General features: G+C 39.5%; 2 protein-coding genes across 10 annotated transcripts in view; one reads left to right on the top strand and one right to left on the bottom strand.

The window, feature by feature from the left end:
- The window catches only part of ripor3 (RIPOR family member 3), a 69,555-nt gene extending 59,222 nt beyond the window's left edge, over nt 1–10,333 (top strand). For all 6 annotated transcript variants that reach the window (XM_044213356.1, XM_044213326.1, XM_044213318.1 and 3 more), the window contains 7 exons: nt 580–709; nt 922–1,086; nt 1,939–2,103; nt 4,251–4,453; nt 5,532–5,615; nt 5,737–5,827; nt 5,919–10,333. In XM_044213356.1, the coding sequence (XP_044069291.1) occupies nt 580–709; nt 922–1,086; nt 1,939–2,103; nt 4,251–4,453; nt 5,532–5,615; nt 5,737–5,827; nt 5,919–6,019 (939 nt within the window). In that variant the 3' untranslated portion in view covers nt 6,020–10,333. The remainder of the gene's footprint in view (nt 1–579; nt 710–921; nt 1,087–1,938; nt 2,104–4,250; nt 4,454–5,531; nt 5,616–5,736; nt 5,828–5,918) is intronic.
- A 1,040-nt stretch (nt 10,334–11,373) lies between these two features.
- On the bottom strand, nt 11,374–16,774 carry LOC122884049 (bladder cancer associated protein). 4 transcript variants are annotated; one of them, XM_044213379.1, is made up of 2 exons: nt 16,618–16,774; nt 11,374–13,450 (listed from the first exon to the last, which is right to left on the bottom strand). In XM_044213379.1, exon 2 carries the CDS (start codon nt 13,234–13,236, stop codon nt 12,973–12,975), a length of 264 nt encoding a protein of 87 aa, XP_044069314.1. In that variant the 5' UTR covers nt 13,237–13,450; nt 16,618–16,774; the 3' UTR covers nt 11,374–12,972. The 4 variants fall into 4 exon arrangements, with proteins under 4 accessions (XP_044069314.1, XP_044069322.1, XP_044069331.1 ...); XM_044213387.1 differs by lacking the exon at nt 16,618–16,774 and adding an exon at nt 16,061–16,213; XM_044213396.1 differs by lacking the exon at nt 16,618–16,774 and adding an exon at nt 15,927–16,064.
- Nucleotides 16,775–18,884: the final 2,110 nt, after the last annotated feature.

Genomic DNA, 18,884 nt, shown 5'->3' with positions numbered 1-18,884 from the left:
CAAACGTTTTTAAAACTCTCACTTTCTACAACATCTGTGCATTGCAGCTACGGTATAGTTAAGCTTAGGGAAAGATCGTGTAAGTCCCACTTAATATAGTTAATAGTTAATAAATGAAAACCTTACTTGGTCTGTGACATGACGCAAAAATTTGTCTCCTGCGTGAAAGTCAGGGGTGCTAGACACCAATCCACCATCCCGACGTCCACAGACTTACTTTCCACCTCACTACATAAAGGGCACACTTATTCCTGCATTTGCACTGTATTGCACTGCATTGGTACTGGATGTAAATAATGAGGTGCAGAATCATCCTATACATCATAATCCTTAGGATACTGGGCTGGGTATGTTGTGCTGTGCTTCACAGGGTTTAGTCATAGCATGCAGAAACCACTAGATGGCAGCACAAGGAGGATTTCTTTGCCTGTGTGTAGTTACTCTTCAACAATACAGGCAGGTATGAGGAGGCTATTAGAAATCCGTTTCTACCTGTTGTCTTGCAAAGCTGCGCCTCGTCTGTCTCCACACTCAAACTTGCTTGTCAAAATCTAACAAATGCACATAACATTTCCTCAGATGATGAGAACGACCGACTTCAGCCCATCTAGGAGGGAGCTGCTGGAGGAAATGGCTCTCCAAGCTGAAGTCCTGGACAGAGTCAGCTGTCTGCTGCTAGAGAAGAACGACACCATCTCTGCGGTTGACAGTTAGTGGAAGATCTGTTTATCTGTCTTTTAGAGAATGACATTGTTTACAAATCATACATCATTGACCCAAATCAATTTCTTACCGTGCTTTACACTTTACAAAGCACTTTGTTGCCAAGCAAATTAGTGATAATAAAGAACTATCCTGTTTTTTACATTTTCATTCTCCTCCTCCTCCTCCTCCTCCTCTTCCTCCGCTCTTCACCTTCAGTCCTCCCGAAGGCCCAGAGAACGAGGGATGTGCTGTTGTTCTGGGAGGAGTGCGTGAACGACAGCAGCTCTCCTTTCTGTTGCAGCTCTGACAGTTTCTCCAGGACGTTAAGGAAACGTTACATGCACAAGGTGAAGGCCAAGCAGCCCGGCCAGTCAGAAAAAGGTACCGTAAGCACTTCATTCCACCTTTCTTACACATACAGGTGAATTCTTGATTCTTAATTTGTGATCACAACATTTTTTGGAGTACATACTTTTCGTCAACATATCTCGTCTGCTACTACTGGAGTTCATAATTCCTTGCATTTCCCATAATGCCTTTTTGCAACTCAGATGATGTGCATCGACTTGTTGCATCAGTTTGTGCTGTCCTGTTATCTGCAGAAGGGAGACTCTCGACGGACCACTATGTCATGTGATCGATGGGGGGTAGCCGAGCTAATCTGCTAGCATGTTTGCAGTCAGCCGATTGCTATTGACTGTTAGTTAGAAAGTTATTTAGGACTAAATTTAGTCTAAACTAATTTATTTTGAAGGAAATATATTTAAATGTGGTTTTCAAAATCAGTTTTTTTAGAATCTGTTTGCTTGAATATTCATTATAGACATAAATGTCATATTTTGGAGATTGGCTTGCTACAAGTCTTTAGTTTGTTTCTCTTATTATCATCGTGTTTACATTTCTAAATTTTTGCGTTGTTCAAATCATAATTTGTCAAAACTAAATAGAGGTAAAAGAATAAAGAAACACAGCTGGTTGACTGCTGGTTTACTGTATGTTTCCCTTTGCTGAAGAGAGTTTTACTAATTTTCCAATTCGAGAGTCTCTCGTCTACCAAGAGAGGAAAAACTCACCACCAAACAATAAAATGCAAACAGAAATTTAAAGTACTAAAGGCAGTCTTTAAGCATCTCAGGCAGCAATAGATGTTGGCTCGTGCACTGACTAACTCAGTCACAAGCAGTGTTTTCACTTGTTGACTGAGCTGGAAACCTGTTTCTCCCTCCTCTGCAGTGTTTTCTCAGCTCCTGCAGCAGGTCCAGGCGGCCTGTTGGATGGTGCCCAGCCCTCGGCTGGTCTGCAGCCCAGAGAGAGTCTCCCTCTTCCAGCTGTCGGTGTATCTGAAACGCTGGAGTATCCAGGAGCTGGGAGAGCACATCTCACGCCTCTCCAAGGAAGGTATAGCTATCATTTTAAAACTAAAACGATTTTACATCCTAGTTATCTGAAGTCATATATTTTACTTTCTACTTTTATCTTTTCTTATCTTATATTTAACATCAAAGGGCTGGTTAATCCAAATTACTAAAGTCAAATCTAGACATTTTCAATAGCTTTGATTTTCTTTGTCCAGGTTTTGAGATATGTGTCTCTGAGATTTCTGTCTCCACCCCAATGCAATGGAGGTGAACAGAATTTTGTTTGTGGTGCCCACAGCACGGAAAAATTAAATTTAAAAAAATAGGTATTTGGTAGGAAGTAGTTTCACTGAAAACTGTTCACACTGAGGTTTGTGGTCATTTTTTTAATGCTTCGAGCCTCGCAAACTAAATTCCATGTATCTTCTGTCATGGGGGTGAGTGCGAGGCAGCAAGGAATAGGACCCATTTGCAGACAATTGAGCAGACAGGAACAATTGAAGGATTTAATGACAATATTGAGGTACATAAGCCCCCTGAATCATAAGACGGGCAAGGGTCGAAACCAGGAAGGCAGTCCGAACAGGTAAAAGGTAACAGGGTGTCAGAGGCTTGAAAGCCAGGCACAGAGCAACAAAAACAACCTGGCAACTGACTGGGGGAAAGGGGCTGGTATATGTATGCGGGGCCGATGAGGAAAGTGGAAACAGGTGTGTAGGTGGGCGGGGATGTCAGGTGACCAGGACTGGTAGAAAGTCTGAGGGCATCTAGTGGATGGCTTAAAGAGGCGGGTCTGGGGAGTTAGAGGAGAGTACATGGCCTAGGGGAAGTGAGCAGAGGCTGGAGACATGGACAGAGAGCCAGGCCAAGCAAACAAACAACTAGACAGTCCTCATGACATTTTCTTTGTATTGGGGCAAGAAAATAAGTTTTCAGGGCCTTTAATGGCTACAGATCACCATGGCACACTAAACATACAGTATTTATTTAAATCTTTTTTTAATGACTTCACAGCTAGCATGACAGGTGTCTCCAAAGTTTGTATATAGAGATATGTGCATATGTGTGTGTGTGCGTGTGTGTGTGTCCTGGTGGTATCTGTGTATTCGAGGAATGGTAAAGCTTTAGGATCTGAGAACGTTCCAGAAATTCCAGCTTGCTAATGGCATCTGGACCATCTGTCAACATTACTGCCAAACGGTCACACCAACTGGACGTGTGTGTGTGTGTGTGTGTGTGTGTGTGTGTGTGTGTGTGTGTGTGTGTGTGTGTGCTTAGCTGTAGGAGCCACAGCTCTGCTTAAAAGATCAATAAAGTTTCAACAACCACATGATTCATAATTCATCAGACATGAACGCACAAAAACACATCCTTCCTTCCTTCTGTTCTTCCTTCCTTCTTCTCTTCCTCTCCTTCTTCATGTGGCTGCAGTATGTTTATGTCTGCTGTTTATTTAACTGATAAACTACTGTTGGTTCGCACAGCATGGCACTTATAAAACTTATAAAACAATAACTCTGCTTAATTCAAACTGGGACAAACAAAGTCTGAAATTAATCTTGGCATTGTTTTATCTCACTTTGAACACCAGGCGGGTGGAGTTTACAGCCCAAGTAAGACAAAAAGTGCCAGAAAGATTAGATAAAACAGAATTTAATGATGTGATGTGAAAAATGTCATTATGATTCACGTACATTAAAAACTGATAAAAGCTGTTAATGGGCTGGACAGACCGAATACTTGGGAATAGAAATTTGCTTGTAAATGAGAGTGAAGGGCAGTGTAAACACTCTTATTTATTATTTTATTGCATTTGCCTTGGATTTTCAACTTGTCTTATGTTAAACAAAAATTAAAACAAGCCTGTTCTGATTATCTAAAATGGATATTCCTAAATTCACAAAACTGAATATAGATATCATGCAAATCCTAAACTTTGACCTGTTTCCAATGTGAAGAATGAATCCCAGCTTTAAAGCCAACATTAAAGAGAAGTCCTTTAGTGCTCAGAAAAAATGGACATTTGAACATCTGCAATTCCATAACAACTGGGCAACTGCATCTGCTGATAAAGATTGTGTGATTTTATTGAAAGTTCCAGAAAAGCTGTTAAATGGACCGTGTGGTTTTCCCATCTAAACACATTATGTGTATTATTAACTGATCATGGTGACTGGTGTGTTTCAGAGTACATCCTGTCAGCCCTGAGGAGCCCCAAAAGGAGGCGGGCTTTAAATAAGATGAGAGGGCGGTGTATCACAGAGCTCCTCCCACTGGGATGCACGCTGCAGACTCTGGCCGCCCTGCAGATCGACTCCAACCACAAAGTTTGCAAAGCTGCTGCAAACTGTCTCTGCAGAGCTGTTGGCTGCAAGGCCTTCAGGAGCAAGGTACATTAAACGGCCCCATCAGTGTGTTAGCATTAGTAAGACTGAGAGTCTACAGCCATGCTAGCAGCTTAAGTTAAATGCTAACATTGCATGCTCACAATGAAAATGTTAACATGCTGATGTTTAGCAGGTGTAATGTTTACAATGTTCACCATCTTAGTTTAGCATGTTAGCATGCTAACATTTGCTAATTAGCACTAAACACAAAGTACAGCTGAGTCTGATGGGAATGTCATTAGTTTTGCAGGTATTTAGTCATAAAACAAAGTATTGGACAAATTATAATTTTGACCTGATAATGGCGCTTAATCAAAGTTAAGTAATCACCAAAATTATTACAATTCATCCTGAAGGGGATATGAATGTTTGTACCAAATATCATGGCAATCCATCCAATGGTTGTTGAGACATTTCACTTAAAACCAGAAAATGTTAACCTCATGGTGGCGCTAGAGGAAAAGTCAGGTGATCACCAAAGTCATTAGGATTCATCCTCTGGGAACCATGAATGTCTGTATAAAATGACCGACACTGCCGTCCTTTACCATTTAACCATTAAAAGGTTCTTTGCTTCCCATGGAAGTCTGGATCGTACACCGATTTCACTATAAATTACATGGGAAGAAATGGACAGACGTAGCTTCCTAAAATTCTTTAGTCGCTCAGTTTCCCAGCATGCCTTTCACCATTGTTTTTAACTTCTGTTCAGTTTCACTGAGAGCAAAGCTCTTTTTTTCTGGATCACCTTGCTCACACAGTTAAGCTGGAGATACACTTGGTTTTAACTACACGCAGCTAGATGCTAATGTATTCACTATGACAAGGTTAACATCCTTGTCATAGTGAATACATTAGCATTTAGCTCAAAACACCAGTGTGCCTAAGTATAGCCTCACAGAGCCGATATCATGGCTGTAGACTCTTAGCATTGTTATTTCTAACATGCAGTTCATTGGGCATACTTGCAAATAACAGCTTCCCTCTCTTGGTTTACCTTGTGAGAATAAATGCAATGATGCAGCTACTACAACAGCACGTTACATCTCTCTTACTTCTCCGTGTTAACCTTCTTCTCAAGGCATTGGTTTACTACACAGAGAGTCTGAAGAGCACTGATGTTCAAATCCAACAAGGCTCCTGTCTGGCTCTTAAATGCCTCAGGGTGAGCAACACACATCACACAAACCCTCAGCAAACACAGCAACACTCACAGAAATAGTTTTCATCACCGTCTGGTACATCATCAACTGTCTAGCATGTGTGTGTGTGTTTGTGTTTGCCAGGCGACAGAGAGTGTGGACCACATAGCAGATTTGTGGAGATCAGTGGATGAAGATCTTCGCAGCGCTGCCAGAGAGACTGTCCTGTCCTTTGGTACAAACATTAATTATTCTTCATTCATTTGTATTTTGTTATATTTTATATTATTAAATTTTTATTTTACTTTCTATCTGTCCATCTGCAGGTAAAAAGGGCTACCTGGCCTTCCAGAGGATGGACCAGTTGTACACTGAGATGCAGGAGGAGGCTTATCAGAACCAAGAGACCGAGATCACCATCCTATAGGAAACAAGTCTGAGTGTCTCTGTTTTTCTGCTGGGACCCGACATGAAGAGTCTCAATGATCCTGACTGTCAGGGTGAGAGACAAAATTTAAACTTTCTGGTTTTGTTTGAAGAAATCTGTGGTGCCTTCATAACAAATACCAGCAGGGCGAGTGCAGAGGAAGAGCTAAAGACGGTGACGCTAGCTTTCTTCGGATGGATTTTCTTCACCCTTTGACCAGAGAAGTGACTTTACTGGGATCTTGAATTTATTTTGGTCAAATATGCAGAGTTTTGTTTAAAGAAGAAGGAATTCTGTTCTAGTTATTTAACCTGCTAAGATGCCTTGAGCAGCTTTAAAATTATTTCTGCTTTTCCAGTGTTGGGACTCACTTTCAGTGAGGGCAACACATCTCCATGTGTTGTTTTATTGGAAAATGAAGGAGAAATGTATTATTATTTCACATAATGTCCCAAGTGTGTGATTAAGAGGCGTAATGAGCAAAAATCCAAAATATCATGTGAACATTAAACCCAGAGGGACCAAATAAATCCCTACTAACAGCCCCGAACAGTGGCCCTCCTGCCTGTAAGAGTCAAGTTTTAATAATCTCACAGGAGTCAAATCTACCTGTGCCAGGTAACTTTTTTTTCTCTGAGTTGTACTTACTTTTCTTTGTTTTCATCAGCTTTTGAATGCTTAGTAGACGGAACATAAAATGGCTACTAAAATGCTTCCACAAACGGGAGCTGTGACATTCAGGGACGCCAAAGGATTACAGTACAAACAACTCTGGCAGGCAGCCAAACAGCATTTAAGAGGTTTTACTCTGCTCTCCTAAATCTGTTCTTTTTGTCAGTGAGTTTCCTGCTTTGCAGATGATTTGGGTGCAGCCGCTGGATGTTATGGGCTGATCAAAGTGCGTTGCCATTTGAGATACATATCTGGATTTATTTGCTTTGATTTAGCTTGAAGGAGGTGACAGTCCTGAGGCGACACAGACAAGTGTTTGACCAAAATGTATGACCGGTCTTATTACTCTTTGATAAAGAATAGTAACAATTTATAATAAAGGTACAAAACACTAATGCATGACTCGTGGTGATTTAATTCATGAATTGTAGATGTGTCATGAATCCCTGTTGCTCACCATTAAGAAATGATCAAGTCACTGTAAGTTTTTGTGATTGGTTTAACACTTAATGGATTAATGGATTACTTCATACATTACATGCCTCCATATCCAGTTCCTAGGGCTGCAACTAACTGTTATTTTGGTTATCAATTAATCTGCCGATTTTTTTCTTGATAAATCAATTATTTGTCTTTAAAATGTCTAGCTCCAGTTTCCCAGAGCTCAAGGTGACGTCTTCAGTGTCTTATTTTGTCCAAAACCCAAAGATATTCAGTTTACTGTAATATAAAACAGAGAAAAGCAGCAAATCCTCACATTTAAGGAGCTGGAAGCAGCAAATTCTGGCCATTTCTGCTTATTCAACTATCAAAATAATTTGCTGATTCATTTTCTGTCGATGGATTAATTGAAAAGGGCATTTCAGATCCATGGATTTGATCATCCTCTCTGAAACCTCTCATAGAAATATGAAGCTGTTTTTATCAAACTGGTAGTCGGATACAAACATCTATCTACATGTTGCTGCTTCACCCAACAGTCTTTGTTTATGTCGTATTTACAAGCCGGGGGAGTGGCACGTGAGTTTATTTTCATTATTACATTTTTGGGGAGTGTAGCACAGAAGAGAAACATGCACTAAAACCATCTAGCAGTGAGAATGGACAGACATGTTTAAGCTAACAGAAGGGCCATCGGCCTGCTCAAGTATTGAGTATAAATAAGACACGTGAAGTGTTCGGCATTACTGTATTTTTGTTTAATATTATTTCATTTCTCACATCAGATCACCATTACTTACGAGGTACCTGGTTGACGTGCGTTCCCTCATACTAATTTGAAATGATTAGTTAGTGTACATTCACTAAAAGTAAGTATGAACAGCTGCAGTTCTGCTTTCGGAGAGGTTGATCAAATGAATGCGTCTGAAATATCCTTTTCTGTGTAACTCAGTGCCAGCTAGTTTGTTTGGTGGCATGTAAATGAATGTATGAAGTAACTGTCAGTTAATACTGATGATTCATGAAGCGTTAACTAATCACATAAACTCATAGTGGCTTCATTTCTACATAATGAGTAACAGGAATTCGTGATACATCCTGCATTAATTCATGCATTAGCAAAGCATGTGTTTTGTACCCTTATTATTAAGTGTTAACAAATGTCCTTTCATCCTTCTCTCCTTTGACAATTAAGTCAATGTTTCTCACACTGTCAGTCTGTTTGGCCTCAGCTTTGTATCGTCACTGAAACACAGGCTGGCGCTGCCCTCTGCTGGCTGTCTGCTTGGGAAGGGCCCCGACCTGAGGATGCTTTCACTCGCCAGATTTAGCTGTGGTTAAACTGACCTGGGACCTCTCTGACTGGGATATTTAAGGAATGCTTGTGAGGTCAATAAAACGGCATGGGAAGAAGATGTTAGCTTTTTTATGTGCAAGGCAGAGAAAGTTATGGAGTAAATTTGGTTTTTCTGCAGCCTCGATGGCTCAGTACAGGACAACTCTGCATCACGTTTAGGTAAGTTGTTGGTATAAAAAACGTACTTGAAAAAACTCATTATGCTCAAATCTGATCATTTACAACTCACAATATTCTAAGAAATAAAGCAGGGGGTCAAAATCCTCAGCATACCAAAGCTCTCATGTTGAAAATCATGTCTTGAATCAATTTAATCAGGTTAGCTCTTAAACTGAAACCTTGAAAATGTTCAGACTATAAACAAGAACCAGAGCTCGAACTTAACTGTTTGAAAATTCTCTGCCCGGTTTGTTTTAGCCGCCTCTGAGATTTGTAAAGACAATAACTGAAAAAAAGAAAGGAATATATAATCAGAAGTCATGTTTGTATACATTTTTAACCATGTTATCTTTCCTACATTTTTGCAGAATAGATTTGACTTGGGAAAACCTCCCAGAATGAAAGACTGAACACCAGTTCTTTGCTTTTGTTTAGTAATACTGGCAAACCGATCAGATGAGAGACACTGAGACTACAGTAGTTCGGTTTAGATGTCGTCTAAGCGTCTTGCAAAGGCAGGATGTCTAAAATCAGAATTTTAATCCAGCAAAGTTTCAACGGAGGAATGTAGAGCTGAGGGGGATGTGGAAGAAAAGATGAAAGGAAAGACAACAGGAGGGTAAAGGAAGTAAGGATGGACAGAATTTTAACATCGAGGCTAGTCTACAGCATGCTAGCAGCTCTGTGAGGCTGTAGGCACAGCAGTTCTTTCAGTTAAATGCTAACGTCAGCATGCTAACATGCTCACAGTGATTTATTGACCTGATTGGTGTTCACCAAAGTACTTGCATCACCAATTCATCCTGAGAGGAACATGAATGTTTGTATCAAATTTCATGGCAAACCATCCAACAGTTATCGAGAAAAATCTCAACTTCGTGGTGGCGCTAGATGAAAAGTCAGAGGATCACCAAAGTCAGTAGGATTCATCTTCTGGGGAACAAGAACGTCTGTACTAAATTTCATAGCAACCCGTCTGACAGTTACTGAGATATTAAAGTGGTAATGATTTATTTTGTTTCATGCACAGGTTGTTAAAGATGTTTATCATCCGCAAAAAAACTCACGACTAGAAATAGTTACCTGTTGTTTTGGGGGTAAAAACACCAAAGTGGTTACTAGCATAATTAGCATACAGTACATGTTTCTGTTGATTTGTTATGGGACAGTTCAGTTTGACATTCTTCTGTGTTCTTAATCAGTAACATTAATAATAAGTTTTAAACAAACAGGGCAATAACGAACATTTTTAGAGAGCAGGGTCAAATCAAAATGTAAAAAAATAGCTTCAGATCAGATTGTCAATGCTGGTCCTGTGTTTTTTTCCATAGACTTGTTTGTTTACATGCCAAGGTCCATCCCCGTACACAAGAAAAGGTGAAATCTGTCTGTTCAGCATCAAAATTATTTCAATAACACACCGTGACCTATTTAGGCCTCAAGATTTATTAGGAGTTGGGACTCGCCTGTCTTAACTTTGGGAGAGTAAAGACTTGAGACTTATTTCTGACTTGGTTCCATCTATGCATCAAACTGTGGTTTTAACAATTATATATTATTGTAACTGGATGTATATTGCTTACAGAAATGTGTATTAGAGACTTTATACAGCACTTCTTTGCATTTAATACTTACAAGAAAGGAAGTGTTTCACTTTTGTGCGTATTAAAAGGACTCGACATTCACTGTGGCTGTTTTTTCTGTTCTAATTTAACTGTGCCGAGAAACATTTCTGTCTTCAGTGGAAACAGACTACAATAAATACAATGTCTTTGCATCATGAAATCAACATACATCTAAAAAAATCCCAGTAAAATTTTCATTTGACCAGGAGACACTTAGTAAACCTTTTTTTTTTGCACCACTGCATTTTGTAGCCTACTTTTTCTTTTATTACTACATATTTTGTCTAAAGCTTCGTCAAAGAAGTTATTGAGACACAATTTAAAGGCATTTCTGGCATAAAGACAGCCACGCTGATAAATACAGTAAATACACAAATGATTAAATGATTGCAGTATCTGGGACTCTAATCAATGAACTATAGAGGAACAATAGATTTCCACTGCAGCATAACCAACAAGCATTTATGTCATAAAAATGATCTCTGAATACTTTGCCCGTGGCATCTCCAAGGCACAGTTATAATTCATTATAATTTCATTCATACCCACTTTAAGGCTTATAACAATATTGTGGTGTAACTGATTATATTTTAGATTTCAAAAACTCAAATGATAAACTCAAAATACTGATGCACAAAGTTGATCTTGGCTCTGAGTTCCTCATAAGAAGTGATGGTGATATCCAGAGCTGTATTTGCAATAAATCATTATCTTGTTTTATAAACACAGGGGACTTTCTCAGCTGTTCCAGGATGAAAAAAACCAATTAGGAGGAGGTGAAAGATGATGTTAAACTCTGTGGGGAAATGGGAGAAGGTCGTTAGCTTGGCTTGCACTTCAGTTGCATCATCATCTGAATCCCACACCCAGCTCTGGTTTACTGTTGGTATGACACACCATCATGTTCTAACCTGCTTTTCCCCTGTACTGAACTGCTATTGCTTCATGATACATGATTTATACTTCTTTAAAAGACGGGTTTTCGGCACGGTTTACCAAGTTAAATTTAAAAACTTTAAGACCAAAACATTATCTAAAAATACAAGGCAAAACTCTTACGTAAAACGTAAGAGCTTGACATAAAACTGAATTCTACACAATTTTAACATGTTGAGGAAAAACTTTATTTAAATTAAAACCAAAGCAGTGAGCTTGTTCAGCACTGCGACAGGAGGACCCACACACACACACACCAAAAGGTACACAGTATAAACACCTTAACCTGTGTCTGACAGCTAAACATAACACTTACAGCAGTGATACACAAGGAAACTTAATGACAGCATTGCCCTTTTAATTAACAATTAACTTCTTATTGTCATTGAAATTTGATGCCATTTTCTCAACCAGCACTCTGTACTGCTTATTGTAGCAGGAAATACTGACCATCTACCGTTGTGTTACCTTGTGTATCGCCACATTTTAACGCTTATCAGCATGTCATGATCACAAAATAAAAATACACACCTATCGCACAAAACATTTTCTTTCATACACCCTACACACACCCAGATTATTCTACCCTTTGGAAACTTTCAGCATTTTGTTGTAATTAATTAAAATGTGTGTGTGTGTGAATTTAACACTTGAAAAACAAAAACAAACAAAAAATAACGTCAAACCATGCACAAGAAAAACAAACAGCAAAAAAGTTCATATCGTGAGTGTGGCATTCACTTTGAGGCGAGAGGAGGAAGAGGAGACGAGGAAGATGAGGAGAGGGGCAGCTGCAGAGTCAAGTGGGTAATAACGGGACAGTTTCTCAGCATTATTACACCTTCTGAGGTGTGCTTGTGTGGCAAAGGAGGAATTATTCACAGCATAGTTATTGATTGTGTCTGTGCGCTCTCCTTGTTGAGAATAGCATTACATGTGTGGAGTCAAAGTGGCGACAGAGTTTGGACTGTGAAAGGTATGTTGCTCCTCTTCGCTCTAGAGTTTGGGGTCAAACATATCAAGATGCCAACTGTTTTCTAACACTACGTGGCGTATAAAGTTTGTCAACAACTGCAACGGTACGGGAGTGAGAAACAAGCATGGCTGCCAGAGAAACTTGGAAACAACCAACTGTCTGCATCTTTCAGTAGGGTTGCGTGAATTTTGGCAGTCTGAGGTGGAGAGCATTTTCATTCTAAAAAGATAACCAAACTGGTTTTTGGATAAAGTGACGTCTCTCTTGAGCAATGTTGGAAGTAAACAAAGCAACCAGAATACTGAAACACAGCGGTCACTTTAGGTTGCCGTCACATGTGGTGTATATATTGTCTGGTTTTCATTCAGATGCTGGAATGAAAGTTGCTGAAAGTGAAATTCTTCTTTCCTCAACACCAAGTTCACACATGTCCTTCCCTTAGCATTTCAAATTTGGATGCCCCGCCTCCCCTTCCTGTTACATTAAAGTACAAATAATGTCTCCTCCGACATTGTCTCTTCCTCCTCTCCTCCTTCCACCTGAAATTCAACTCTTTCTTTACAGCATGGCAAAACAGCCCCCCAAAACCAGCTCTTCTCCTCCTCCTCTCCGTATTCGCAGTAGTCCCCTCCAGCAGTCCTTCAACGCCACCTCTACACTGCTCTCCCCACCCCCAAAGTGTAGTCTGTCCACTCTTACAGCATGGCAGTATCATTCCCCAGCAACGCCTCTTCACCTTTCACACCCTCCCTTCCCCCTTTCAGATAGCGCTCCCCTTTTTCCTCTCCTAGGTCCCGACAATCGCTGGGTCGTGGGCAGCGTCCGGCAGCGCGGCGTCCTGGCAGTGGTAGAGGAAGCAGTTGCCCCAGCAGCTGTAGCAGATGAGGAAGAGGGCAGCCAGGAAGACCAAGGCACAGATGGTGCAGGGCTTCCTCTCCAACAAGAAGCTGAGCAGGTAGAAGCCCATGAACATGGAGTGGTTGAACCACAGTGCCGGGTTCAGCGGCTTGGGGATGAGCAGCACAGGGAGCAGCCACTGTAGGCAATACATTGTCTCTTCTATACAGGGCGTTGGCAGAGGCTGTCTGTGGGGCTGGTACAGCAGTTCAATCCAGAGTTGTTTGAGGTCTTTGAAGAAAGGATGTGGCAGACTCAGGGTGTTGGGAAACAGACCTTAGCAGATGGTAAGATGTGGGAGAATCGTCCTATCTGACAGAGCTGGGATGATGGAGGGACAGGTCAAAGAAGATGTTGTCAGGTCATCCCTGGAGACAGCAGAGGACAGATTAGGGAAAACATCTGAGAATTTCAAATCTCAAACAAAGTCTGGTCAATCTAGATCTGCAACTAATAATTATTGTCATCATCAATTAATCTGCCTATTATTTTACCAGGTAACCATTTGGTGCCAGTGAAAATGCCCATCACAATTTCCTAGAGCCCAGGGTGATGTCGTTATATTCAATTTACTCGTACACATGACAAAGAGCAGCAAATCCTCATAACTGAGCAGCTGGAGGAAGCTACTAGGAAATGGTTTTGCTTAAAAATGACTTGAACAATTAATCGATTATCAAAATAGCTGCTGATCATTTTTCTGTTGGCAAACTAATCATTTCAGCTCTAGATCAAATCCCTTACTGTGACTGTAGTACTGCTACAATAAAATGACTATTAGATAATATACATACAATGACTAAACATGGACTACAACAATCCTAACTTTTTCCTCCCTAACTCTATATTCAGAGAATAAAGCAGAGCAGAGGAAAAGGTCAGCAGTAAGCTGTCAATCTGGCTGTAAATGTACAGTGTACATTTAAAAGTACTGTCTGTGGTGGAAATGCAAAACAGATCAATGATCATAATATTAAAATAATATTAGTAAAATGTTAAATCGCTGCCGCCGCAGATTACCAGTGGCTAGGGCCCCAGGGTCGATGCAGCTGTGCACATGATGACGCAAGCCTATTGACAAAGTTATTATTTTTAGAGCTAGCTAATCCATACAGTCCTGTTTACATGTTACAGAAAAAAGCCTGATAAAATTAAGTTTCATTCTAGAGCTGAAACAATTAGTTGATTAATTGATTGTCAATGATCAGAAAATTAACCAGGAACTAATAACCAAGCAATTTTAATATGTCAACTTGGGCTTCACGAAACTGTGATAAGCCATTTTATTTAGTTATTTTACTATTTTCTGACATTGTATGGACAAAACAATTAATCAAATAAGCGAGAAAAGTATCCCCAGATTAATTGATAATGAAAATAATCGTTTTTTAAGATAAGTCTTTATTGATCCCCTGAGGGGAAATCCAGGTGTTGGACAGGAAGGACAGGAAAAGTACAGATAAATAGAGAAAAGTAAAAAATAAATAAATAAATGATTAGAAGTTTATAAAATAAGAACAAAAATAAAAATAGAAACTATATAAGAGCAATTAAACTCTAACTTACAAGGCAAGCAGTACACATATTTTACCCACAAACAGTGCTGTACTTAAACTAATAGCCTAGTGCATACTGTCTCAGGTGAAGTGACCCCCTATTTCATTATCACTTTATACACATGCCACTCAGGGACATTTGTATAGTTTGTGCTGACCTTGGCAAGACAGGACCAACATTTCATTCAGCTCTTTATTTATATGAATAAAAGACAATAAACTTAAAGTTTAAGATGCTCCTTTCCTTACACAATATCCCATAACATCCGAGTTTCCCCCAGTGAGGTTTGAGCAAAACTTGTATAAACACTATACTTAGAGCCACTCCTTTAATAGATATACATGACTGCAGATTTAGCACAGGCATCACATCTGTGGCTATAAATAGACTAATAGATATATATATATATATATATATATATATATATAACGGAGTCTAAATATAAATTCACTTTAGGGGAAACCGGTCACAATTCTGAGCTAGTATAATTATAAACTATTACATCAAAAGGAAATAATCCACCTGACATGCAAGTTTGTCGGTATAATGTGAGCCTTGTAACATTAAGTTACTGTGTGGAATGGCAGCTACACAGTGAAAGCGATTATCCCACACAATACACAGTTGTAACTAATGCCATAGCCCATGTTAATGACTTTCAAAAGTAAACATTTAGCTCACTATTTACATGGGTAACGTCCTTGTAAAGGGCCTGATACTCGTAGCTTAGCAGCTCAGCTAACGTTAACTAGCTACGCACGAAGCAAACCGATGCTGTTATACGGATATGTCACGGCTAACATGAAGTATCTAACCACTTTAGCAGAGCTGACTTCGACTTAATCAAATTAAACACAACAATTGGCGTTAAAGTTAGTCGGAGTCTAAATCTGCACCGAGGTTAACGTTAAAGCAGCTGGTTTCAACAAGAAAACTGGCTGCGGCTGGATGAAGGACAAAAGCAGAGTTAACGTTACTGTCAGTTAGCTACAGTTGCTAGCATTTACCGAGTGCCTTGTGACAACTTAACTTCACGGCAAAATCAGTCGCTATAACTAACTAACTAACTAGCGTGACGTTAAATGTCAACTAGCTAGCAAGCTTGTTGGGTTAAACTGGCAAACACTCAGTTGGACAACTTACTCTCACTGGCAGTTGTGACCAAGGTAGCTAGTTAACGCTAGCTAGCTAAGTTAAACGTTAGAGCAAACAGCTGACGTTAGTTCTAGGTTGAGCTAATGTTAAACAACGTTAACGTTACACAGTTTGGTTCTTTAAGTTACTTACGTAAGTTACTTGACGTTAAGGTGACTGACCAAGCTTAATGCCAGCTGATAGGGAACGACCAAGTTATCTACCGTTAGCCCATCCTCCAATGTATGAACAGTAGGGCAAAACCAAACACCATTCAAAAATCTTACCAATTGAATATTGCCAAGCCCATGCATGATGAGACGACACACAAACTAATTTCAGAGCCTGATGGAGTCGCTCATTACTTCGGTATACTGCAAGTACAACAAAACACCATTTACAATCGCCTTCAACAAAAAGCCATCGCAGTGGGTGGCAACGTTAGATAGCAGCGTGAGCCAACCGCTCTAAAAGTAGAACATTTTGAAACTGAATCATTCTGCTCGGTGGTGGAAATCTCGGTTTGTGACAAAAACATTACATTAACATTTCAGTCGAGGTTTACATAACGTTTTGTAAGTTATAAGCAAGGACACTATAAACTGCCAGCTTGGAACAGAGTTTGGTATTAGCATTTTCTCCGTAGACGGAAGAAGCACACGCACTGGAGGCTGGCTAGCTAGCTAGCTAGCTACCTTAGCTTGAAAAACAAAAGATTTCGCAAATGTCTTGTTCGGCCGGCGTAAACAATGCAGCTAGCTATCAAAACGACACAAGTTGACATATTTGTGGCGCCAAAAGTCGGCGTATGTGTTTCAATGAAAACTTAAACATTTGAACAAACCTGACATCTTTTGGGCTCATTCTCAACAGAGAGCAACCACCAACACCATCTGTCTCAACAACTGACTGCGTACGTAGCTACTAGCTAGCAAATTAGCTAACAAACGTTAGCGTTAGCTCAAAGGACCCCTGGTGCAAAGTTGATGACGATCAGAGGTTTGGAAGACCGTGGTCTGCCTGAATACATTTAACTTTACTTTAGCAGGGTTTATCCACCAATAAGTCTTGAAGCATGTACATAGTATCCACTTTTTTACCCAGCCAATGACCCTGATTTTATTTTGTCACATTATCAGCAGTTAAAGAGTTGTTAACTACATGAATTTATGACATGACAAGAGCAAGAATGGAGCCCGTCATAGTCTTAAAAATCTGATCGACAAAGCCTGATTTCATAGGCAATTCTGGATTGAGTGTGACATACAGTATTTTGTTATGATGGTATAAAAGGAACAGAAAAGACATTGCCAGACTAATCTGTTAGGGGGCCCCAGGGCATAAAATTTGCTGTTAGCCCCCTGTTGACCCCCCATTTATTGCCCCCTGTGTACTGTGTACTGTATATACTCAGTCAGTTCCCATTAAGTACAGGGCACACAGCAGATTACACATGGCAGCTTTATTATATGCACAGCGACCATCCAGAGTTCCTATGCCGGAATAATACTATCTGGTTTCAGGTTTTCTGCCTTACTTGATTTGTACTCTAGCAGTCTCATCAATTCTCACAAATTTGCAATTAATCAGATTACCAAAACCAACTGACATCAGTGAACCTTTGACTTTTGGGGTGTCTGTGGCCATGGGGCAGTTTCCTGCATTGCTCAGTTGGCAATCCAGCTTTGAGAAAAGATATGTGGTGTACCATTGTATTTGTTTTTTCTTTAACTGAGGTTCAAAGTTCAAACTACAATTACAGGCAGGTTGATATTCCATGAACAATTACAGGCCAGAGAATAAGTAAACAACTAAATTAAAAACTAAAAGGTGACATACAAAAACATGCATATTTAGAATAATTAGGTTATCTTTTAAAAGAAGCATCAGATAAAAACAGAAAATCACTAATAAGGGGGTTTCTATGCTGATATGTTAAATTTCTAGGAGTTGAGATCGCATTGGAGCGTGTAAAGAGGCTTTTCTCAATTTTTGTAAATTATAGGGCGATGTGCAGATATTGAGGTCAATATAATAAATGGTTAATGTGGAAATTATATAGTTCTTTCTGACAGTCACAGCTCCTGCATCATAAGTGTTATTCAAGCATTCGGTCAGAGCGGGCTGTGTTGAAGACACACAGCACTGTAATCAGTTGGCAAGCTTGTAACTGTTGTTTTCTTATTTTCATTCCTATCATTTAGGATATGTTATCAATTTATCTGCAGAATCATGATGCATAACTTGCACAAACTCATATCTGAAAAGGGCAGGAAGCCTCTGTTTCTCTTTGTCACTGTACCAACAGACAGGAAACCTTGTTTAAAATATATATATATATTAACATAACTAACTAAACTGAAACTGGCCAAGATTAATGATAAACCATTTATTCACAATTATTTAAATTTTGAAAAATACATTTAGGCCCAATTATCCAGTTCAGGGTTGCGGGAGCAAGAAATTACAAGAAACCACATTTTCTCCAAACTTTATTTCTCACATTGAACTTAACTTACACAGACAACCAAAAGAGTGAGTTAGTATGCGATCAAAATGCATATAAATAGACATACAAAAAAGATCTGTAAAATAAATTAACAGAAATAAAATACCTGGGATGAATGAAAGAAAACTCAACAAAATATTGGATAAAACCCTGGTTAAAAATCTTACCAGGAAACTAACCTTGTAATCTTTATACAAACAAAGGGTCACTTGTTTTTTGCTACAGCTGAATCCCCATTGACTTGCACTAGCACCACTAACAAATGCAAACACACGAGGCTGCCTTTAGATTCTGAAAAGAAAAACATATGTGAAAACAAATTTAAATGATCAGAATCTGTTAAGCATTCAGTTGATTTCTAGCAACAAAAAGCCACAAAATCTGTCTCCACCAAACTTTCTCATTCAGCCTTTCATCAAATAAAAGCAACAGAAGCTGTATGTTTTGTTATATTGGTACTTGCTGCATTGCTGAAAGCTACATGCTCATCTATTCTGTCTTCCAGTGGAGGACAAGGGGACTGTGTCCTGCCTGTATCTTGTGCTCTCAGAAAAAGATAATCTACATTGCAGGCAGTCATTTAAGGTATTCAGGACGGACAG

The sequence above is a fragment of the Siniperca chuatsi genome, linkage group LG2 (genome assembly GCF_020085105.1).
Source record: "Siniperca chuatsi isolate FFG_IHB_CAS linkage group LG2, ASM2008510v1, whole genome shotgun sequence".
Classification (NCBI taxonomy): domain Eukaryota; kingdom Metazoa; phylum Chordata; class Actinopteri; order Centrarchiformes; family Sinipercidae; genus Siniperca; species Siniperca chuatsi.
The sequence above is the reverse complement of the archived record's forward strand: the minus strand, read 5'-3'. Positions and strand labels throughout refer to the sequence as shown.

Excerpts from the sequence above, each read along its gene's own strand:
- LOC122884049 (XM_044213379.1), bottom strand. The coding sequence starts at position 13,236 with ATGTATTGCCTACAGTGGCTGCTCCCTGTGCTGCTCATCCCCAAGCCG.